The sequence below is a fragment of the Cetorhinus maximus genome, chromosome 4 (assembly GCF_964194155.1).
Source record: "Cetorhinus maximus chromosome 4, sCetMax3.hap1.1, whole genome shotgun sequence".
Taxonomy (NCBI): domain Eukaryota; kingdom Metazoa; phylum Chordata; class Chondrichthyes; order Lamniformes; family Cetorhinidae; genus Cetorhinus; species Cetorhinus maximus.
In genome coordinates this window covers 161,320,624-161,344,985 of record NC_135882.1, presented here as the reverse complement: position 1 = coordinate 161,344,985, position 24,362 = coordinate 161,320,624, and the positions used below count along the sequence as shown (strand labels likewise).

At 46.0% G+C, this 24,362-nt stretch overlaps 1 protein-coding gene across 1 annotated transcript in view; it reads left to right on the top strand.

The window, feature by feature from the left end:
- Positions 1-24,362, top strand: part of LOC144679989 (piezo-type mechanosensitive ion channel component 2-like) — a 1,019,816-nt gene that overhangs the window by 172,967 nt on the left and 822,487 nt on the right. Inside the window, exon 2 of the mRNA XM_078541050.1 lies at positions 13,352-13,447. Within this exon, the coding sequence (XP_078397176.1) occupies positions 13,352-13,447 (96 nt within the window). The remainder of the gene's footprint in view (positions 1-13,351; positions 13,448-24,362) is intronic.

The following is a 24,362-nucleotide window of genomic DNA, read 5'->3' as shown; positions in this document are numbered from 1 at the left end:
AGCCTTTCCTGTATTTTTATTATGTTGATCCTAAATTATCAAGCTGGTATTAGTTAAGTTAAAATCTAAAATCATAGAAAGGTTACAGTGCAGAAGGAGGCTATTAGGTGGTGAATTGGATCAGCAAGTTTGCTGATGACACTAAGATTGGAGGCATTGTGGACAGCGAGGAAGGCTTTCAAAGCTTGCAGAGGGATCTGGACCAACTGGAAAAATGGGCCAGAAAATGGCAGATGGAATTTAATGTGGAAAAGTGTGAGGTGTTACATTTTGGAAGGTCAAACAAAGGTAGGACATACACAGTAAATGGTAGGGCACTGAGGAGTGTGGAGGAACAAAGGGATCTGGGAGTTCAGATACATAATTCCCTGAAAGTGGCGTCACAGATAGGCAGGGTTGTAAAGAAAGCTTTTGGCATACTGGCCTTCATAAATCAAAGTATTGAGTATAGGAGTTGGGATGTTATGGTGAGGTTGTATAAGACATTGGTGAGGCCAACTTTGGAGTATTGTGTGCAGTTCTGGTCGCCTAACTACAGGAAGGATATCAGTAAGATTGAGAGAGTGCAGAGAAGATTTACTAGGATGTTGCCGGGTCTTAAGGAGTTGAGTTACAGGGAAAGATTAAACAGGTTAGGACTTTATTCCTTGGAGCGTAGAAGAATGAGGGGAGATTTGATAGAAGTTTACAAAATTGTGAGGGGTATAGACAGAGTAAATGCTAGTGGGCTCTTTCCACTTAGATTAGGAGAAATAAACACGAGAGGACATGGCTTTAGGGTGAAAGAGGAAAGGTTTAGGGGGAACATTAGGGAGAACTTCTTCACTCAGAGAGTGGTGAGAGTGTGGAACGAGCTACCATCTGACGTGGTAAATGTGGGTTCACTCTTAAGTTTTAAGAATAAATTAGATAGATACATAGATGGGAGAGGTCTGGAGGGTTATGGACTAGGTGCAGGTCAATGGGACTAGCGGAATAATATTTGGGCACAGACTAGAAGGGCCGAATGGCCTGTTTTCTGTGCTGTAGTGTTCTATGGTTCTATGGTTCTAGGCCTGTTGAACCCGTGCAGGTTCTCTGCAAAAGCAGTTTACCTAGTCCCATTCTCCCGCCCTTTCCCTGTAGCCCTACGTTTTTTTTTGCTTCAGGTGCTTATCTAATTCCTTTTTAAAAGCCGTGACTGAATTAGCCTCCGCCACCCTTTCAGGCAAGTGTACTCCAGGTCATAGCCACTTGCTGCGTAAAAGAGTTTTTCATGTCGTCTTTGGTCCTTTTGCCAATCACTTTAAATCTATGTCCTTTGCTTCTCAACCCTTTTGCCAATGGGAACAGTTTCTTTCTATCTACTTATCTAGATCCCTCATGATTCTGAACACCTCTATCCAATCTCCTCTCAACCTTCTCTACTCTAAGAAGAACAACCCAGCTTCTCCAATCTTTCCTGGTAAATTAAGTTGTTCATCTCAGGAACCATTCTCGTAAATCTTTTCTGCACCCTCTCAATTTGGAAGTGCTTTGAAAAATAAACTTTATTTAGATTTTAACAAAACAGAAAAATAAATGCCAAAAATATACAACATTCAGCTAGGTAATACACTTCAATTTAATATTTTATGCATGAAACTTTGGTACTTGAATTTATCCACACTGCTTCAATCTCTTTGGTAACCATACTCCTACAGGTGAACTGACAATTGCTTTGTATGAAAGTGGTGACAGAAATATTTGAGTTGTAATTATGTCTGCATGCCAAATTTTTAAAAAATTACAAGAGACATTGAACTGTTTAGAAATCCTTCTAAGGCGAATTTAACTGATTTCTTGTGACATCATGTCATTATATGAACTGTAATAAATACATTGTGGTCAGTGCATCTGTGAAGAGAAATCCTAATTAATTATTTAATTGGACACATGATAATTTCAACTCAAACTTGAAGCGAACACATGGCTTCTCCCTGAACTGAAAATGACACACTCAGAGTGAATTTATTATAACCTGAAAATACTGCAATAAAACAGTGGGAAAATCTTGTCAGCTTGCCTAGAACTTCCATCTCATTTATACAGAAGTCCTGAATTATGCATCTATAGCTATTTTGTGGGGTGGAGTTGGGCAGAAGTTTGTGTCTAACTGATTTTAATTAATTTACTTTGGGACTCAAAGGTAAAAGTAAATGTTGCTGGAATTGTTTCTGATTCCTTTCCTTACCTTACATCATAACAGACATGACTGTTTGTTTTTGAACTTAACAGATAATAGTACTACAAAAGAAGTAGGGAATCATTATCTGTCTGGGATCAGCATTTAAAAATGAGAAGGATGTTCATATTTTCAGACTCTTTTTGACTCAGTTTTTAACACCAGATAAGGGATATAGGTAACTTTGTGCAAAATGAAATCTTAGGCTTCTATGGGACTTGAGCCCTGAGCTCAAATGAAGTGGTTGTCTGAACAGGTAAGAGACATTTAAAAGCCTTAATATTTAAAGTTGACAGAAGATACTAAATTACTTTGAAATTCAGTTCCTCAACATTACAGTTGTTCTTTAATTATCAGGAGAATAACTAGAACAAAGTTGTCAAACCTAATGTTTTATACAATATACAATAAAATTATTGTTCTTCATTTGTCTTTAGTTTGATAAAGAATATTAAATGTGCCTTTTAATACTTAAAAAAATTATTTTGCCCATGTTTTCTGCTGAAGTAATGTGACTCCATTTTGGTTCCTATCCTTTTTTTTTAAGAGAGCGACTCCATCAACATTTAATTGTTTTTTTCCTCATTTCATCATCTATTTTTTCTATCAGGAGATGTGGACATTGCTGGCTAGCCCAGCATTTTTATTGTCCATCCCTAATTGCCCCTGAGGAAGTGGTGGTGAGCCACCTTATTAAACCACTGCATGTGGTGTAGGTACATTCACAGTGCTGTTTGGGAGGGAGTTCCAGGATTTTGACCCAGTGACAGTGAAGGAACGGCAATATAGTTCCAAGTCAGGATGGCGTGTGACTTGGAGGGGAACTTGTAGGTGATAGTGCTCCCATGCATCTATTGCATCTGCCCTTCCAGATAGTAGAGATCACGGGTTTGGAAGGTGCTGTTGAAAGAATCTCAGTGAGTTGCAGCAATGCATCATGTAGATGCTACACACTGCTTGCGTTGAGCGTCGGTGGATGTTGGAGGTGGTGGATGTGGTACCAATCAATTGGGCTGCTTTGTCCTGGACAGTGTTGAGCTTCTTGAGGGTTGATGGGACTGCACTCATCCAGGCAAGTGGAGAGTATTTGATCACACCTCGAACTTGTGCTTTATAGATGTTGGACAGGCTTTGGGGACTTAGGAGGTGGATTACTCACCACAGAATTCTCAGCCTCTGACCTGCTCTTGTAGTCACAGTATTTATATAGCTGGTCCAGTTGAGTTTCTAGTCAGTGGTAACCCAGGATGTTGATAGTGGGGGATTCAGTGATGGTCATACCATTGAACATCAAGGGGAGATGGTTACAATCTTCCTTGTTCGAGATAGTCATTGCCTGGCACTTGTGTACCGCGAATGTTACTTGCCACTTATCAGCCCAAGCCTAAATGATGTCTAGGTCTTTCTGCATATGGGCATGGACTGCTTCAGTGTCTGAGGCATTGCGAATGGTGCTGAACATTGTACAATCATTAGCGAACATTCCCACTTTTAACCTTATGATGAAGGGAAGGTTATTTATGAAGCAACTGAAGGTGGTTGGGCCTAGGACATGACCCTGAGGAACTCCTGCAGTGATATCCTGGAACTGAGTGATTGACCTCCAACAATGACAACCATCTTCCTTTGTGCTAAGTATGACTTCAACCAGTGCGGAGTTTTCCCCCGATTCCCATAGACTCCAGTTTTGCTAGGGCTCCTTGATGCCACACTCACTCAAATACTGCCTTGGTGTCAATGGTATTAATTAACGGGCTAGTTATGGCCCTTAAATCAGCAATCAATGCTGATTTTCAGGCGCCCGTGTGATCTTCGGGTCGGTGCACAGGCTCAACGGGCAGGCGGGTAAGAGACTTTTAAATAAAATTCATCCATGGGCGGGATAAGAGGCGCTTTGTTCAGGCGTGCATTGACGTTCGTCCACTACCGCTGGGACAAGGCCAGCCAGACAGAGCAAACCAGAGGCTTTGCAGCAATTGCTGGCTTCCCCCACGTCCAGGGTGCAATAGACTGCACACATGTGGCCATCAAGGCGCCAGCAGGTGAGCCCGGTGCTTTCGTCAACAGGAATGGCTTCCACTCCATGAACGTGCAGATAGAGTGTGATCACAAGCTGCAGATTCTACAAGCCCGTGCAAGCTACCCAGGCAGCTCCCACAACGCCTACATCCTCAGGCACTCTCAATTGCCGGGGCTTTTCAATGTTCCAGCCCGGTTGGATGGATGGCTGCTGGGTGATAAGGGCTATCCCCTCAGAAGGTGGCTCATGACACCTCTCCGCCATCCAAGAACAGAAGCTGAGCAGCGGTACAATAGGAGCCACGCCTCTTCAAGGGCTGTGGTGGAGAGAACCACCGGTCTTCTCAAAATGCGCTTCTGATGCCTGGACTGTTCAGGGGGTGCATTGCAGTACCCCCCCAGATCATGTGTTGCTGATAGTGGTTGCATGCTGCACTCACCACAATCTTGTGCTGGAAAGGGGCAACACTGTGGACGAAGAAGATGTAGATGAAGTTGCTGCGGCTGCACACGATGAGTTCAGCAGTGGGTCCGAGGATGAGCACACACAGAGAAATGCTGAGGGGGTAGACACTCACCCGGGCATACTCCAGGGAGGCAGGGACACCCGAGAGGCTTTAATCCAATGAACCTTCAGCTAGAACACCACGGATGGACCTCCAACAGAAGCCTGTGCTGCAGGCTTCATACATGATACATGAGTGCCAAATCTGCCTGTATAGGAACATTAACGAAGGGCCTTGTCAATAAAGCTCGATGTGACATAACTCACTCATAACATCATGGGTAACCATCCACCTGCAGGGGAAAAGAGTCACCCTCAGTCATGGTCAATGTCTAAATTTAATGATATTACAAAATGAACTTAAGGAAACAAAATGACAAAGGTGTTAAACAGCACACCAACTAATCATGACCTCATTACGGGGCAACACAAAAGCACCAGTGAGAAACCCGTGGTGTGCCTAAGGTACCTTAAATTTACGCTTTCGGGTGCTACGTCTAGGTGCTTCCCTTCACTGGCACTGGCATCTGAGACAGCCTGCTCACTGTGCTGTCCTGATGGCCTCGATGACGTTGGCTGCTGTCCTTTGGCCTGTGGAGCATGTGCTGGTCCCGCCTGGGAGGGAGCGGCCAGTTCCACAGCTGGCATCTCCCCCAGTCATTGCAGCCTCATCAGATGCAGCGGTCACTGGCAGAGCAGTGGAGGAGCTGCTGCCCTCATCCAGAGCGCCCTGAGAGGAACTCGAGAGATGACAGGCAGCTGCTGCGCTGACGAGAGGTCGCTTCGGACTTCCCTGCTCATCGTAGATGGATGGGCACCGAGCTGGGAAACCTGGTGCTCAGACCATCACCCACACTGGCACTGACCAGCTGAGGTCAATGCCGATGTGAGGGTTTGCTGGTCTGAGCACATCCCCCAAGAAGGCCTGATTGGTCTCCTGGAGGAGCCCCTCCGCGAAAGTCGCCACTCTCTCCATGGAGGAAGCATGGTGCTCAGCCATGAGGCTCATTACATTAGCAGATGGTCCTTGTGGACTCCTCCACCATGGAGACCAAGCCAAGCATAGCCTCATGTATCTCCGCCAGATCCTCCCGCACACCCTGCTGAACTTCCAGCAATTGCTGCCTCATGGATGACTCCAGAAGCACATCATCAGCCACCGACTGAGCATGTGCCTGGTCCCCTGCAGTCCTCCGACTGCTGGCGCCATGGGCACTCTCTGTCTCCGCCAGCTCCTCCAGCGACTGTGAAGTGCCCTCACCACTGTGCCCTGGGATACTAGCCGATGATCTAATTCCCACTGTATCTGTGCTGGTGCCTGCCTGGCAGAGATGATGTGATGGGTCAGAGACTTCAGGGCCCTCAGGTGTGAGAGGGGGCCCCTGTGCCTCCTCCTCCCAACCCTGCCCCGCTGATGCTGAAAGGAAGAACAAGGACATTTGATTAGTTAACGTGGAGACAATGTCAGTGTGCATCCCTGTCCCCCAGATCATTATGCGCTCATTCTTCCGTGAGCAATGGTCAAATCATGTTGCAAACTTCAATCACTGAACATTCAGCAGTGCCATGGCTGCTGGGACACTAATGGCGACCTCAGTGCTGGGCAAACATACCTGCCCGTGGCACCCCAGCCTCACCGACACCGGTGGACCTGGGCACATGGCGCCTCTCCAGATTAAGGGCCTCCTACTCGAACCTGCCAATGATCGCCAACTGGGCCAGCCCTCCGCCAGTCCTCAACCCCTCAGCGGCATTATTAGCATTCTTCTCCTAAAAAGGAGAGAAGAGCATTGATTAGTGCAACTTGTACCTGGAATCTCTTCACTGCCATCCCACCTCAACCAGAGTGGGACATTGCAGGGCTCCAGTGCCCCCCTCACCCCGCAGGTGCCACACACTCACACAAATGCCAGACCTGTCTCGCCCCCCCCCCTTGGCCAGATCCTGCCTACACCACATTTGGCACCACACGGTCTAACCTTGCAAAGCAAGGAGGCGTAAGCACGTGGAACGCAAAGGACAGCAGATGGATCGGTGCCCCGCCACCTGGAAGCTCCCCTCCCAGAATGTCAGCACCATGGCTTTGACATGTTTTGCAGCTCCAGCACTGCGCCTAGGTGCAGACCATCCAGGTTGCCCCCAGAACAGTAATGTGGATGTCACTGAACCACATGTTGCAGGTGCAGAACCCATCTCACCACCCCCCTCTCAGGGTGACCTAAGCATGGGCAATATCTGCTGGCCCACCCAGCGAAGGACACATGCCATCAATGATTCAATGCTGTAACTACACTCAGTCTTGCGGGGGTAGGGGGGAGGGGAGTGACCAGAGGATAAAGCCTACGTGCTGGGTTAAGTGACCAATGCCAACATGGTACTCACCCTTCCCGAGCGCAATAGGTTGTTGAAACGCTTGTGGTACTGAATCCAGGTGCGCTGCACCATGTCGCTGGAACTCACTATCTCTGCCATCTCCTCCCACGCACGTTTGGTCATGTGGGGGGGCCTCTTCCTCCCCTCCTTGGGAATGAGGACCTCCCACTGTGCTGCCGCCTCCTCAAGGAACGTGCCTGAGAAACGAGGGGCACAGTGCCCCCCTGCCCTACCATCCTGCCTGCCTGCTCACCAGCAGCGCTCTGGGAAGCCCTTCTGCTGGCCATGTTTGACAGCCTTTGTAAGGCTGCAGGAGCTCTTTTAAACAGGCCGGCGTGGTCATAGCAGTCCCGCCCGCCCACTCCTGCTGCCCTCGGGAGCTGCATTTTATGCTGGGCGGGCCTTAATTGGCCCGCCCGCGTAAAATTGCGACGTGGACCCGATCACGGGCAGCGATCAGGACCGCGCCTGCTCACACATGGCCCGCCCGACAGACAGAAAATTCTGCCCATGGAATTTTTGTTTAGTTGAACTTGATTATCAAGGAAGAGTGTTCTTTTAAAATATTAGGCCACCTATGCAATATTGTGCAAGTAAGACTCCCAAATTAATGTTTTGGTATATAACCGAATGCTGGTAACATTAACATCAACTTTAATAAGGAAAAAGTTGAGCCTGAGAGAACGTCTTTCTGGATGAATTTGTATGAACAGGAGCTCCAATTGTCCACAATTAAACAAATGTGATAGCTATGATATTATTAAGTATAATAGATTTAGCATGATGGAGGATAATTCCCAAATGCCTTATCTTATGATGAATGTATTATTTTGAACAAATAAGATGTTTATGCACCATTGCCTTAAGGCTACATTATTTGGCTATTGTTAAGAATCCTGACTGAACTGATTCCCATGCAGAGGCTGGGAACGACAAGTCCTAGCATGCCTCGCGAATTTCTGTGCATGCGTGGATCGGGAGTGAGTTGCGCATGCACAATCTCGTGTTTTAGAGTTCTTTGGGCAGGGGACAATGCACCTGCATGGGAAGAAATAGCGCTATCATGACCCCAGCTGATGTTAATACCAGACAAGTCAGATCCCAGGGTGAAATCTGGTTTGGTAAATCCTAACTTTGTTTTTTTAGAAACCATGGAGGTCAGTTACTGAACACATCCACAAGAGTCTGCCAGTATACTGTTAACACAAAAAATAAAACGTTTATTAAGTAAGAGAAAATGAATAATATTACATTGGACAAAAAGGTTGGAAAGATTTCAATACAGTTACAAGAAAATGATTCAAACCCGCACTATTCCTTTTATCTGTTTTCTTTATTCATTTATGGGATGTGGGCATCGCTGGCAAGGCCAGCATTTATTGTCCATCCCTAATTACCCTTGAAAAGGTGGTGGTGAGCTGCCTTCTTGAACCACTGCAGCCCTTGCAGTGTAGGTACACCCACAGTCCTGTTAGGGAGGATGTTCCAGGATTTTGACCCAGCGACGATGAAGGAATGGCAATATATTTCCATGTCTGGATGGTGACTGGCTTGGAAGAGAACTTGCAGATGTTGGTGTTCCAATGTATCTGCTGCCCTTGTCCTTCTAGATAGTAGTGGCCGTGGGTTTGGAAGGTGCTGTCAGTGGAGCCTTGGTGAGTTTCTACAGTGCATATTGCAGATGGTACACAATGCTGCCAATGTATGTTGGCGGTGGAGGGAGTGAATGTTAAGTAAGAGGTGCAAATCAAGCACGCAGCTTTGTCTTGGATGGTGTCAAGCTTCTTGAGTGTCGTTGGAGCTGCACTCATCCAGGCAATTGGAAAGTGTTCCATCACATGTCTGACTTGTGCCTTGTAGATGGTGAACAGGCATTGGGGAGTCAGGTGGTGAGTTACTTGCCACAGGATTCCTAGCATCTGACCTGCTCTTGTAGCCACAGTATTTATATGGCTAGTCCAGTTCAGTTTATGATCAATGGCCCCAGGATGTTGACAGTGGGGTTTCAGTGATGGTAACGCTATTGAATGTCAAGGGGCGATGGTTAAATTCTCTCTTGTTGGAGATGGTCATTGCCTGGCACTTGTGTGGCGTGAATGTTATTTGCCACTTGTCAGCCAAGCCTGGATGTTGTCCAGGCCTTGCTGCATTTGGACATGGACTACTTCAGTATCTGAGGAGTCGCAAATGGTGCGGAACATTGTGCAATCATCAGCGAACATCCGCACTTCTGACCTTATGGAAGGAAGGTCATTGATGAAGCAGTTCAAAATGGTTGGGCCTAGGACACTACTCCTGCAGTGATGTCCTGGAGCTGAGATGATTGACCTCCAACAACCATCTTCCTTTGTGCTAGGTATGACTCCAACCAGCTGAGAGTTTCCCCCTGATTCCTATTGACTCCAGTTTTGCTAGGGCTCCTTGATGCCACACTCGGTCAATGCTGCCTTGATGTCAAGGGAAGTCACTCTCACCACACCTCGGGAGTTCAGCTCTTTTGTCCATGTTTGAACCAAGGCTGTAATGAGGTCAGAAGCTGAGTGACCCTGGTGGAACGCAAACTAAGCATCAGTGAGATTATTGCTAAGCAAGTGCTGCTTGATAACACTGTTGATGACCCTTTCCATTACTTTACTGACAATTGAAAGCAGACTGATGGGGCAGTTATTGGCTGGGTTGGATTTGTCTTGCTTTTTGTGTACAGGACATACCTGGGCAATTTTCCAGGGTAGATGCCAGTGTTGTAGCTGTACTGGAGCAGTTTGGCTAGGGGTGCAACAAGTTCTGAAGCACAAGTCTTCAGTACTATTGCTGGAATATTGTCAGGGCCCATAGCCTTTACAGTCTCCAGTGCCTTCAACCATTTCTTGATGTCGCATGGAGTGAATTGAATTGGCTGGAGACCAGCATCTGTCATGCTGGGAACCTCCAGAGAAGGCCGAGATTGGTCATCCATTCAGCATTTCTGGCTGAAGATTGTTGCAAATGCTTCAGCCTCATCTTTTGCACTGATGTGCTGGGCTCCCCCAACATTGAGGATGGGGATATTTGTGAAGCCTCCTGCTCCAATAATGCAACCCTTACAGACACAAAACCCCATTGAAGATTTACTCCTGTCTCAACACCAAGGTTTCTTGGTTGGGTTAGCTCAGTTTCAAATTTTTTTTCTGGTGGACTTCTGAACATTCACCAGATGCTTTTCTTCAGCTAGCATCTCCCTGTGAGACACCCCAAAAAACCGTAATCTAAACTTACTATTATTTAAACTTCAGAGCAAATACATGAGTTCTTTAAACTCAGTTCCCCAGCGGACTTGCAGGATTTCTTATTAGAGACATTAGATCTTCTGCCTGACTCTTTGGTATACAAACACTTACTGAACTCCCTTCTGTATTTCCCTGCCTCTCTGTGTGTCTCTGGACCTCTGTTGCTAGGCAACAGCACAGTTTTTTTCTACTTTATGTTTTTTTTTAACTTCACTAAACTACTAAGCCCTTGGTAACCCATCTCTTCACTTTAAGCATTGTAAAACCTTATTAAAAATGTGTGTTTACAAACAGGGCCCCAGACTGCACCCAACTCATAAAAAACTTTTAAATGAAACTAAAGCCAGGTTTCACCTTTCTTAACACCCAAATACAAAATATAAATTAAACTTAAAGCTATATATTTCCTAACAGTGCAAAAACCTGGATCACGGGACCCAGGAGTGGGCACCTCACCGGAGAGGAGTCCCAGTACAGGGGACAGGGAGACGTCCCAAAGATGGAACCCAGAGAGGGAACCCAAGGAGAGGAGACAGGGAGAGGTCCCACAGAGAGAGGACTGGGGAAGGAGCCACTGGGAGGAGAAGACCACTGGTAGGAAACCACCAGGGGGAGAAGCAAGGAAAGAGATTCCAAGTTGTAAATCTGCAATGGTTGACAGGCTTCAGGGAGAGAGGGTTTGAGAGAAGCCTTGGAGAGCTGAAGAGGCAGCCGGAAATTGGTGACTCCGTGCTGAGGGCTGTTTGGACAAGGGTAACCCTTTGGAGCATTAGTGTTCTTTGCGTGGCTGAAGAGATGAAGTAGTGCCTGTGAGTTGGTTCTGGAGTGCAGTCTCGGGAATCCGGGGGCACATAGCCTCAGGAGACGAGATTGAATCCTGTGAGGTGAGCAGTCATTGGGGCAGTCCGAGTTGGAGCAGCTTTGAGGGAATTCAGAGACTTGATTTTCAATAGTGAAAAATTTGGAATCCCTCATGAGAGAGACAGAGTTTCAAAGAGATTGGCTGACTCACAGTGTTTACTGACATCTGGGTGGGTTGTTGAGAAATTTGTGGGATCTGTCTTGGTTGCATATGCCATTGTGGAATTTAGTGTGTTCGACCACAATTTGCCTGCTAATTCACATGTCTCTCATGTTGATTCTGAATGTTAGAGTATAAGATAGATATTGTAAATTGTTTTAGCTTTCAGACCTTGTACTGTAAAGTTTAGTTTGTTCAAAAACTGTGGAATCTTGTGGCTTTATTCTTAGTATATACCTTGGATCTCAATCTTTGTCTACCTTAAACAAAATGTTACTGGTCCCTAACCAAAAATTTGGGGCTCTGGTCCAGGATCATAACACTATTCAATTAATATCTGAATATTTAATAAAAACAGAAAATACCCAGCAGGTCAAGCAGCATGAGAGAAGCAGTGTTAACTTTTCAGGTTGATAACCTTTCATTAATTCTGAAAAAAAGTCATCGACCTGAAACTTTGAGATGAATTTTCCTGGTCCTGCAGAGGTGGGCTAAGTGGCGGGACTTGGAGCAAAGTTGTAAAATAGTTTGTGAGCTCGGCCATCAGAGTGTTCCTGTACTTGAACGAGACAGGGTTAATGTCCAGCGGCTGCCTAGCTGCATTGGGGGAAAGGTGATGACGCAGGTGGGATATTCCTGATGGTGGATCATCCACCTCCATTCCCCCTGCCGCCCTTCACCCCTGATGAGGCCAGAGTAAGTCATTTAACTGGAGGTGGCATCCTGGGGGTATGCCACGGCCATTGATGCCTCCTTTCACTCACCCTGACACAAATCTGTTTGGATGCAACAGCCAAAGCCATGGCTACAAGCGTTGGAGGGGCTGTGCAGGGGCTTTCCTTCAACAATAACAGCATGATAGCTGCGGCCTTGAGTTGTTTCTAATTTCTCCCATTACTGCTGAGATCGCCTCCATTTTGAGCCTCATCAATGCCCATCTCCTAGCAGTGTTGCCGGCCGGACATTGCTATGGGCCCTTCTATTGAGCCTCCTACTTCCATGTTCTTCCTGCCAAATTTAAATAGATCATAATTCCAGGGATGGCCTCTTAACTGGCAGGCTCTGGGATGATTGTGACCAACGCCCTACCGTGGCCACTTCAGGGTTCCCTACCCAAAATTGAGGCCAATGCTGGGATTGAAATCCGCTTGGGAAAATTAACTCTATTTTGCTCTCAACAGATGTTGCCTGAATGGCTGAACTGTTCCAGCATTTTCTGTTTTTAATCCAGACTTCCAGCATCCACAGTATTTCACTTTTGTTGAGATATTAAAATTATGGCGAGGCGATGGCGTAGTGGTATTTTTGCTAGACTAATAATCCAGAGACCCAGGGTCATGCTCTGGGGACCCGGCAGATGGTGGAATTTGAATTCAATAAAAAAATCTGGAAATAAAAGTCTTAATGATGACCATGAAACCATTGTCGAATGTTGTAAAAACCCATCTGGTTCACTAATATCCTTTAGGGAAGGAAATCTGCTGTTCTTTCCTGGTCTGGCCTACATGTGACTCCAGGCCGACAGCAATGTGGCTGACTCTTAAATGCCCTCTGAACAAGGGCAATTAGGGCTAGGTAATAAATGCTGGCCGAGACAGCGACACCCACATCCCATGAATGAATAAAAAAAATTAAAATTGGTAGCTAATTAAGAAACTGGCTGGGATTCCCTGGCTCCGTTGCGGGCGGGACCCGCCACAGGCAAGGCGGCGCCCCAACCAGAAGTCCATTGACTTGTGGTGGGACCAGAAGAATCGCGGCGGCATGTGGGTGGGTGCGGAATATCCCACCGGCTATCTTTCAAATGATACATGAGAAAGCTATCTCACTATTATCTCTATTAATAAGTTTTACTCAAACGTTGGGCAAATAAGTAATCCATAATGTGCCTTTTGATGATAAACATTAATCCATATTACTTCTCACAGTGCAGAAATAATTATCCTTTTTCACTTGTCTTTCAGCTTGTTTGTTCCGATACAATGGGCTATCATTTGTGTACCTCATTTTCCTCCTCCTCATTCCACTTTTTTCTGAACCCGCAAAAAAGACAATGCAAGGTAAGAAATTTTGAATTATTATTTTGTATACAAGCTCTATGGCTGCATTTAATAGCAGGTGATAGCCTAGGAATTAATGTTTTTGATTTTACTTCATTTGTTGCGGGCCTTGCTGGAAAGGCCAGCATTTATTTCCCATCCTAAATTGCCCTTGAAAAGAGAGTGCTGAGCCGCCTTCTTGAACTGCTGCACTCTATGTGGTGTAGGTGCCACAATGTTGTTAGGGAGGGATGGCCGGTTTTTTGTCCTAGCACAGTGAGGGAACGGTGATACAGTTCCAAGACAGGGTGAATTCCCATCCTGCCTCAGCAGCGTAGACATCTGCCTGTAGGAAGCTGAGGCTTCAAAGCTGCCAGACCTTTGATTTGGTCGCCAGCATCTACAACTCACCTGCTGTCCTTAACTAAATGGTGAGCCTGGAGGCAGTCAATTAGGAGGCCACCTCTGAAACATTGCTGAACCAGTCCTGCTGCTGGCAAGTGTGGCTTAGGGACCCCCATTTTGTCCAGCGTGGGGTCCTGGAGCCTGTGGTAAAATTCAATCTATTGTCTTACTGTCCTGGTTCAATATTTTAATTTTGCATATATTTAATACTTAAGATTTCACTGCAGCAATTGATTGCATTTCTAACTGAATTAAAGGCTTGATCAGAAAAATAATGACTTGTAAAATAGTTTTGCTAGATGCACTACCGAATGTGAGTAATATTGTTCATACAAACTACCATGATTGAATGAACCTCAACTAAATCTTTTGAAATGGATAATGAGTTTCTTCCATCCTGAATAGGGACGGACATGGTGCAACTAAAACTCATGTCTCTAAAATTTATAGATAGGGAATTTGGTTGGTTAACAGTCAATAATTTTCATAGAGCTTTCACATGCACCCTCTGGAACAAAACTTCATCTACCTCTCTGACCAATTCTTAAATGTTAATGTGGTCTCTGCTTCCATCACCGATTCTGGTACTACATTCCACAGCCTTACAAACGTCTGTGCAACAAAGTTTATTCTGCTGTATATCTTTAATTTTCCACATTTAATCTGGGATCTATGTCCTCTTGCACTTGAGAGAAGAAGAGCGAATAGTTAGTCAGCTTAGACGACACCATTGTCTTCTGGAGCAGTTTGATTCCTTAAAGAAGTCGGAGTGGAATTTACCTAAATGGGTTTTTCTGTGTTTTTTGCATTTCCCAGAAGATAGTCAGTTCATATATTCATACATTCAGATCTGATTTGTGTTACCTGACAGCCAGGACATAGGCAGCAACTTGAAAATTGTGTACAGAATCACAGAGTGCAGAAGCCTTTGGCCCATCGAGTCTGCACCGACACGTGAGAAACACCTGACCTACCTACCTAATCCCATTTACCAGTACTTGGCCCATAACCTTGAATGTTATGAAGTGCCAAGTGCTCATCCAGATACTTTTTAAAGGATGTGAGGCAACCTACCTCCACCACCCTCCCAGGCAGCGCATTTCAGACCGTCACCACCCTCTGGGTAAAAAAGCTTTTCCTCACATCCCTCCTAAACCTCCTGCCCCTCACCTTGAACTTATGTCCCCTCATGACTGACCCTTCAACTAAGGGGAACAGCTGCTCCCTATCCACCCTGTCCATGCCCCTCATAATCTTGTACACCTCGATCAGATTGCCCCTCAGCCTTCTCTGCTCCAACGAAAACAACCCAAGTCTATCCAACCTCTCTTCATAACTTAAACCCAGGTAACATCCTGGTGAATCTCCTCTGCATCCCCTCCAGTACAATCACATCCTTTCTATAATGTGTCGACCAGAACTGCACACAGTACTCCAGCTGTGGCCTCACCAAGGTTCTATACAACTCCAACATGACCTCCCTACTTTTGTAACCTATGCCTCGATTGATAAAGTCGTGTCCCATATGCCTTTTTCACCACCCCACTAACATGCCCCTCTGCCTTCAGAGATCTATGGACACACACGCCAAGGTCCCTTTGTTCCTCAGAACTTCCTAGTGTCTTGCCATTCATTGAATACTTCCCTGTCAAATTGCTCCTTCCAAACTGTATCACCTCACACTTTTCAGGGTTAAATTCCATCTGCCACTTATCTGCCCATTTGATCATCCCGTCTATATCTTCCTGTAACCCAAGACACTCAACCTCACTGTTAACCACCCAGCCAATCTTTATGTCATCCACAAACTTACTAATCCTACCCCTCACATAGTCATCAATGTCGTTTATATAAATAACGAATAATGGAGGACCCAGCACGGATCCCTGTGGTACACCACTGGACACTGTCTTCCAGTCACTAAAGCAGCCTTCTGTCATCACCTTCTGTCTCCTACAACTAAGCCAATTTTGAATCCACCTTATCAAATTACCCTGTATCCCATGTGCATTTGCCTTCTTTATAAGTCTCCCATGTGGGATCTTGACGAAGGCTTTGCTGAAATCCATATAAACTACATCAACTGCACTACCCTCATCTACACACCTGGTCACCTCCTCAAAAAATTCAATCAAATTTATTAGGCATGACCTCCCTTTGACAAAGCCATGCTGACTATCCCTGATCAAACCTTGCCTCTCCAAGTGGAGATAGATTCTCTCCTTCAGAATTTTATCCAATAGTTTCCCTACCACAGACGTGAGACTCACTGGTCTGGAGTTCCCTGGCTTATCTCTACAACCCTTCTTAAATAGCGGAACCACATTAGCTGTTCTCCAGTCCTCTGGCACCTCCCCCGTGGCCAGAGAGGAATTAAAGATTTGGGTCAGAGCCCCTGCGATCTCCTCCCTTGCCTCCCTCAGCAGTCTGGGACACAAGTCAGCCGGATCTGGAGATTTGTCGACTTTTAAGCGTGCCAACACCTCCAATACCTTGTCACTCCCTATTCTGAATATGATCCCTTTCAACCCATGGTTGAAAACATATATCTTACTGGGCAGTTGTGGAGGCATTCTCTTCCTTTAATTCTCCATCTACTCTCCCTCTCTGATTCTCTCATGAAAAGAATGTGCTTTTTATTGTGGTTGATCATGTCTGTTTTGTTCAGAATTTTATATTTCATAAAGTAATTTTACATTTGAATTGTTACAAAATGCTACTCTTGGGAGTTGCATGCAGCTCATGAGACACTTGTTGGTTACTAATGCAATAAATAGACATTATAGAATAATAAAACTTAACAGTACAGAAGGAGGCCATTCAGCCCATTATGCCTGTGCTGGCTCTCGAAAGAGCTGTCAAATTTAGTATCTCACCCTAGCTTTTTCTTCATAGCCCTGTAAATTAGTTCTATTAAATACATATTTAATATGTGTGCCCAACTGACAATCTTAAATTGGTTGTCACCGTAATTCTTTGCACATTGAGAATTCTTTCGCAAATGTTGTCCAATTGCGGAATGTTAGACTCTGTGTTTTGACTTTCAAAAGCATGGGCTGGTTAGTCTGGACCTGCCCATTGCGAGCAGTAACTGGGACATGCTCTTTGACATGATCCACCAGTATTTGGGACATACGGCCTATGTACCTAGCATTGCACTGGCACTGAAATTCATGTACCGCATTACTCATTTAGGCAGAACGCCTTTTTGTCTTGACGGCAGCATCCTGTCGGTGGCGAATACCACTCGTGTTGCTACTGCATATTAGCAGCATGAAAAAATTAGCTTCACCTGTTGCTCAAATTTTGAGATACCTTGCAGGGTAATCTGAGGTAAGCTGGACACTTTTCAGGGCCGAAAGTGACCACCTTAGGCCTGTTTATGAGTTTGCGTGATATACAGCATGAAATGATCTGATTAGGGTAGCCATTATCCTACAGGATGCCTTTGATGTGTCCTATTTCAGCATCAAGCTTGCGTGGTGAGCAAATCACTCGGATCCTATTTACAAGATTGCCATTAAGATCAATATTATAGCGTGTGGAACTGTAAGAATTCCAATTGACCAGTGAATCTAGGCTTGCAGTAGACCATGGTAGAGAATACCCCGGCAGATTTCTCAAATAGTACGTCAAGGAAGTGGAGTTCATTTTGCTGCTCCATTTCATAGGTGAAAAATTTGAGCAACAGGTGAAGCTAAAGACTATTAATATAAAAAAATTGAAACTCAAAAGATAATTATCATTACAGGAAAAATACTTACAATTTGTACCACACACCCCTAAATTCAGGAAGTCAGACAATTCTACAAGAGTTGCATTATCTTGAGTAACTTGAGAAATAAGAAGCATATTTATGAGATCCAGAGAATATGTGGACAATTAAAGCAATATTACTAAGTTGACAAAGGAGAGTGTGAAAACCCAGCAAAGTGGAACAAGTTTTAGTGCTGCAGGTATCAGTTGGAAGGAAAGAGGCAGATTAACACCAGGAATGCAGAACTTGACAGTGAGTGGATCCCTACCCAATCAACAACATACTCCTCTTCCATAGAGTCATAGAGGTCTACAGCACAGAAAAATGCCCTTCGGCCCATCGAGTCTGCACCGGTCAAACAGGTACCTAATTCTAATCCCATTTTCCAGCACTAGGCCCATAGCCTTGTATGCCATGGCATCGCAAGGGCACATCCAAATACTTCTTAAATGTTATGAGGGTTTCTGCCTCTACCACCCTTTCAGGCAGTGAGTTCCAGATTCCCATCACCCTCTGGGTGAAAAAATTCTTCCTCACATCCCCTTTAAATCTCCTGCCCCTTATCTTAAATCTATGCCCCCTTGTTATTGATCCCTCCACCAAGGGGAAAAGTTCCTTCCTGTCTACCCTATCTATGCCCCTCATAATTTTATACACCTCAATCATGTCCCCCCTCAATCTCCTCTGCTCCAAGGAAAATAACCCCAGTCTATCCAATCTCTCCTCATAACTAAATCTCTCCAGCCCAGGCAACATCCTGGTAAACCTCCTCTGCACTCTCTCTAGTGCAATCACATCCTTCCTATAATGCAGGTTCCAGAACTGCACACAATACTCTAGCTGTGACCTAATCAGCGTTTTATACAGTTCCACCATAATCTCCCTGCTCTTATATTCTATGCCTGGAAAGTGCTGGCAGACCCATCCAACATTATCAGCATGTACTGTCAGAGAGAAAATGGGAGCTGTGGCTAAGGTGAGAAGTGGTTAAAGTCTATATTAGGGCCCGGCGGCTGTAAATTGCCCAGCTGAAATATGAGGTGCTGTGTTCAAGTTCATTGGGATAATATATGAGGCCAAGGGCAGAGAGATCAGAGTGGTAGAGGGTTGGAGAATGATAAGCAACAATGAACTCAGGGCCACATTTGTGGAAAAAATGTAAGAGTTTAGCAAAGTGTTTGCCCGATCTACATTTGGCCTCCACGATCAAGAAAGGACTGAATTATTTGGATTTTCTATGGGCAGAATTTTTCAGAATTTTGAGCAGCTGGGCATGTGCCCAATCTGCCTGAACTTAAAATAGCACATGATGATGTTGGGCAAGCGTCACAGCATCACTGCGCACTTGGGCGATATTTTGGTCGGCAGGCACGGGAGTTGGAGCCGCGCCCACCATCAATTACGAAGCCAGTTAAGGCCATTACAAAGGCAATTCAGCTAGATTTTACATTGCCTATGTGATTTTGTGCTCGTCACATAGGCAAAATGGACAGGCGGGCAGCTGCCAATTTGCTAAACCTCATCCAAGTGCAGGATAAAAAGGGTCAGCAGCCTTGCCAGTGTGAGTAGTGAGGAGTTTTGGAGATAGTTTGCTGCTGGTTGCTTACTGGTACTTAGCTGTTTCATCTCTGTTCGGGCTTCATTGTTAGCATTTCCAGGCTTCATTTCAGGACTTATTGGTGTCTCCAAGGCCCCCAGAGGATTCAGACCGTGTGGACCCTTCCAGGTATCAGACTGCCTTCCGTTACCCTGGTAATGGGGATTGTGGTCTCCGCTGGTGGCACCTCCTCTGAAGAGGAAGAGAGGGACAGAAGAGAGAGGAGGCCACGTGTCCCAATGCAGCTTTCAGGAGAGGGACCTGTGGGAGGATAGGCCCAGGCAGAAGGGGTGAAGGGTCAGCAGGAAGTCCAAGGTGGAAGGGGCCGCAGAAGATGCCACTATCCTGCTGCCAGGGTTTACAGGCCGTGATGCAGCTACCTCAATATGTCTGAGGTGCAATGCCGAAGGAGGCTCCGCCTCTCAAGTGAGACTGTCACGTCCATTTACCTGATGATTGGGCATGAGATCAGCTCCGACTGTGTGGGTGGACACCCCATGCCAGTGGCTCTGAAGATCATAGCGGCCCTCAACTTCTATGCCACTGGCTCTTTCCAGGGCTCAGTGGAGGATCTGTGTGGAGTCCCCTAATCAGCTGCCCACAGTTATTTGAAGCTGGTGACAGAAGCTCTGTTCAGGCGGCTACTGATATTGATTCTTTACTGTATGGACGAGGCCAGCCAGGCTGTGCGAGCGAGAGGTTTTGCAGCGATTGCTGCATTCCCCCGCATCCAGTGCTCCATCGACTGCACACATGTGGCCATCAAGGTGCCAGTGGGTCAGCCGGGTACCTTCGTCAACAGGAAGGGATTCCACTCCATGAACATTCTGATAGTGTGTGACCGCAGGATGCATATTCTGCACGTCTGTGCAAGGTACTCTGGCAGCTCCCATGACGCTTACATCCTGAGACACTCCCAGGTGCCGAGGCTCTTCAGTGCTCCAGTCCGACTGGATGGATAGCTGCTGAGTGACAAGGGCTATCTGTTGAAAAGGTGGCTTATGACGCCTCTCCACCACCCAAAAACAGAGGCAGAGCAGCGTTGTAATAGGAGTCATACTTCCACAAGGCGGTGGTAGAGAGTACCATAGGTCTTCTCAAGATGCGCTTCCGACATCTGGACCATTCAGGGGGTGCATTACAATACCCCCCAGAGCAGGTGTCACTGATAGTGGTTGCATGCTGCGCCCTCCACAACCTGGCACTGGCAAGGGGAGGCCCACAGGAGGAAGAGAATCTTGACACAGCTCCACAGGCCACAGATGATGAATCCAATAATGAGTCAGAAGAGGAGCACAGTGAGGAGAACGCTGAGGGTGTGGAGGCAGACCTCGGTAACCTCCAGGAAAGGGACGCCAGGGACGCCTTGATCCCACACTCCTTCAGCTTGGCTGCCAAAGATCCACTTCCACCTCATGCCAGGACTGCCGCCTCCATCTAGGATGTCTGAAATGACCCTTTCATTTGCAGCCAAAGTTCACTCAATGCCTGTGCAATAAAGTATCCAGCCACTCACGTCCAGCATTACATACTGACGTACCCTGCACCAGAAAGAAAAAAGGTGAAGCATACTCAGGCCATCGGAACCAAAGCAAATTTAACGTTATTGTTACATTGAATGCATAATGACATTACCATTACTGGTGTTGATGTCCACGCCAGCAAACATATAAACTAAACATAAATGAGTAGAAAATTACCCGTGAACTATCCTCGTGCTCCTGGCGCCTTTAACTTACGTTTCCAGCTATGTCTTGGTGCCCACCCTCACTGGCACTGGCATTGCAGGCAGCCTACTGACTCTGCAGTCTTGTTGGCCTTGATGACCTTGGTGGTCATCTTCTGGCCAGTGGAGCCTGTGCTGGCCCCACCCGGGAGCAGCAGATGCAGACGGCAGCCATGATTTGGCCTGCTACTGTTTTGCAGAAGAGAATTGGTAGCTCGAGGACCAGCAGCCTAATTGGCATGAAAGTGGCCATACCCAAATGAGAGGTGATGCACACAATCTGCTGCAAGATCCCCAAGGTGATGAGATTTTATACCTGATAAAAAAAACTTTAACATCCCTCTGCATTGAGCCCGAATGTTGTGCACTAACATGCACCAGACTGTTCAGGTTTGCCAATTTCGAAATTGAAAATTACATTCTCATCCTCCCGGTCCGTTAACAAGCTCTTCAAAGAGCTTAACAGGGCATTAATTGGAGGCGAACGGATTCCCAACACCCTCTTCCCCAAGTGCGCTTTGAAAATTGAAGTCATCCTGGAGGCATCAGGAACAATAGACTTTCAAATCGCACTTGCACCAGTTCTTGACCTTAATGGCAACTGAAAAACTGGGCCATGGTATCTGAAATACTGGCCTGGATCATCCAATGACAACAGTGGTGAATGTTGAGATGTTTGCTGCTGATCTCTGAGGAAGTCCCAACCAGCGCACATGCACATTATTTACCTGAGAAGTTTAAAATTCTGATGGAGAAAATTAGCCGCCTGGCCCATCTGAGAATGTCTCTAATACTGACTTTAGTCTTGAAGGGCTTAATTTATTTACCCTATCCTTCTCCCGCTGTTAATCTCAGGGATAGGACAGTGATTAACAGTGCGTGGTGTACCCAGAGGGCCTGATAAGCACCCCTCCCCACCCTGGCAACCTCCACAGGTTCACCCTCCCTCCTGACAATGCTCATCCCTGTAGCACCAACAATTCTCACACCCTCAGCACCCCCAACAATGCTCAGCCCCCCTCATACCCTCCCGACAATGCTCACCCCCTCGCATCCCTGACAATGCAGCCTCCCTTCGCCTCTCCTCCTGACACCGCAAACAATGCTCACCCCCGCACCTTCTACAGTGCTCACCCCAACCCCCCCGAACAATGCTCACCTCATGCACCCCCAATAATGCCGACGCCTCTCATCCCTCACAATGCTCATGCCCCCTCTAACCAACGCCTCCTGTCAATGCTCACTCCCGTCACCCCCAATGATGCTCAACTGCTTTACACCCCTTACACTGCACATCCCCATCCCTCAGTCCTCCACGCCCCAACTCCTCCACCCCCCCACCCACCCCAACCCCCATCATCGCCCCCAGCAACCCCAACATAAACTCATAACAGCAATTAAAAGTGTTAAACATTAGAAATGGTTAAAATAAAACCTTTAGGAGCTTTAAAAAATGATAACACCAAAAGCCTGCTGTCTTTAAGGGGATTACTTGAGCTGGTGACATCAGGAGGAAGTGAGGGCTTGTCGCTTCTTCTCCTCACCAGTCCTGGTCATGGCAAAGATGCCTGACTCCTCACTATGGGCATACTGGAAGGGCAAGAAAGGTAAGGCCATACTTTTAATCATGGCCAACTGCAACCGCTGTGGCATTATTGCAAACTGGAAGATCTGGTCCAATATGTTTTTTGTTTTCTTAAATCATTTTTCTGCTACCTTTCCAGTTCCACTGGAGACTGGATATTGCCTTCTCCTTTCTTGCCAGCAGAACTGGTTTCAATGCCCAAGAATTTGAAGCCCTCCTTCCTGCACCATGACTCAAGCCATGCGTTGATTCTCCCTATCTTCCTATTTCTACATTCAGAATTGGGCTGCTAAGTGGCAATTAACTTTCATGCCACACAAGTGCCAGGCAATGACCATCTCCAACAAGAGAGAATCTAACCATCTCCCCTTGACATTCAATGATATTACCATTGCTGAATACCCCACTCTCAACATCCTGAAACACCAGAAATTGAGCTGGACCAGCCGTATAAATACTGTGGCTACAAGAGCAAGTCAGAGGCTGTGAATCTTTTGGTGAATAACTAACCTCCTCACTCCCCAAAGGTGTCCACCATCTACAAGGCACAAGTCAGAGATGTGATGGAATACTCTCCACTGAATGTGGCTCCAGTATCATTCGAGAAGCTTGACAACATCCAGGACAAAGCAGCCCATTTGACTGGCATCCCATTCACCAACTTAAACATTTACTCACTTCACCATCAGCCCACAGTGGCAGCAGTTTGTTCTGTATACAAAAAGTACTGCAGCAACTCGTGAAGGGTCCTTTGACAGCACCTTCAAAACCCACAACCTCTACCACCTAGAAGGACAGGGCAACAGACGCCTGAGAAAAACAAACCCACCTGCAAGTTCCCCTTCAAGCCAGACACAGAATTACATGATTGTTACAGCACAGAAGGAGGGCATTTGGCCCATCGTGTCTGTACTGGATCCCTGAATGAGCAATTTACCTAGTGCTGTTTCCCCACCATCTCCCCTTTCCCCACCTTCTCCCCATAACCCTACACATTCTCCCTTTTCTAACAACCCTTTGAATGCCTCGATTGAAACTGCCTTCACCACACTCTCGGGCAGTGGATTCCAGACACCATCCTGACTTGGAAATATATGGCCATTCCTTCATTGTCAAGGGATCAAAATCCTGGAATTCCCTTCCCAGCAGCACTGTGGGTGTACCTGCACCAGATTGGCTGCAGCAGTTCAAGAAGGCAGCTCACCATCACCTTCTCGAGGGCAATTAGGATGGGTAGAAAATGCTGGTCTTGGCAGTCACGCTCACATCCCATAGAAGAAGAAAAAAAAAATCTGTGTTATGAAATGTGCCTACAGTCTGTTTAGGAACTCAATGCAGTTCCAATGCTTCCAGTATTAAAACATTAACAGGTAATGTAGTTCAAGGAATCACAACAGTTTGTCCCTTATTCAAAAGCTTTGAGCCCCATTTCTTTTTTTGCAATATTGCCAATTCTGCCAGTGGCACAGCTACCTAAAAAAAAGTATTAGGTTAAGCTGGACAGACCAACTGGCTGTTTTATAGGCTTTTGTTTCTGGTTCAAATCCAACATTGGGAAAAGAAGTGAAAATTTTCTCTCATTGACAGCTGTTTAGAATCTTAAGTGAGCTCAGTTTTGGCAGTCCCAATCTAGTTCTCACTTGATTTGTATCCACATTGCAACACTGCTTAAATTTATGAGCTAATACTTAGCTCTGAAAGAACTAGTTTTGCAAGAACATAAAATGAATACACTGATGATTGCTGATAAATGCATAGTTATTTTACCCAGGAATGTTATGCTTAATCAGAATAAAAATCACTGAGTGAGAATGGCATATTGAAATCTTGTGCCCTGGAGCTTTGATTAGGTGTCCAGGCTCAATC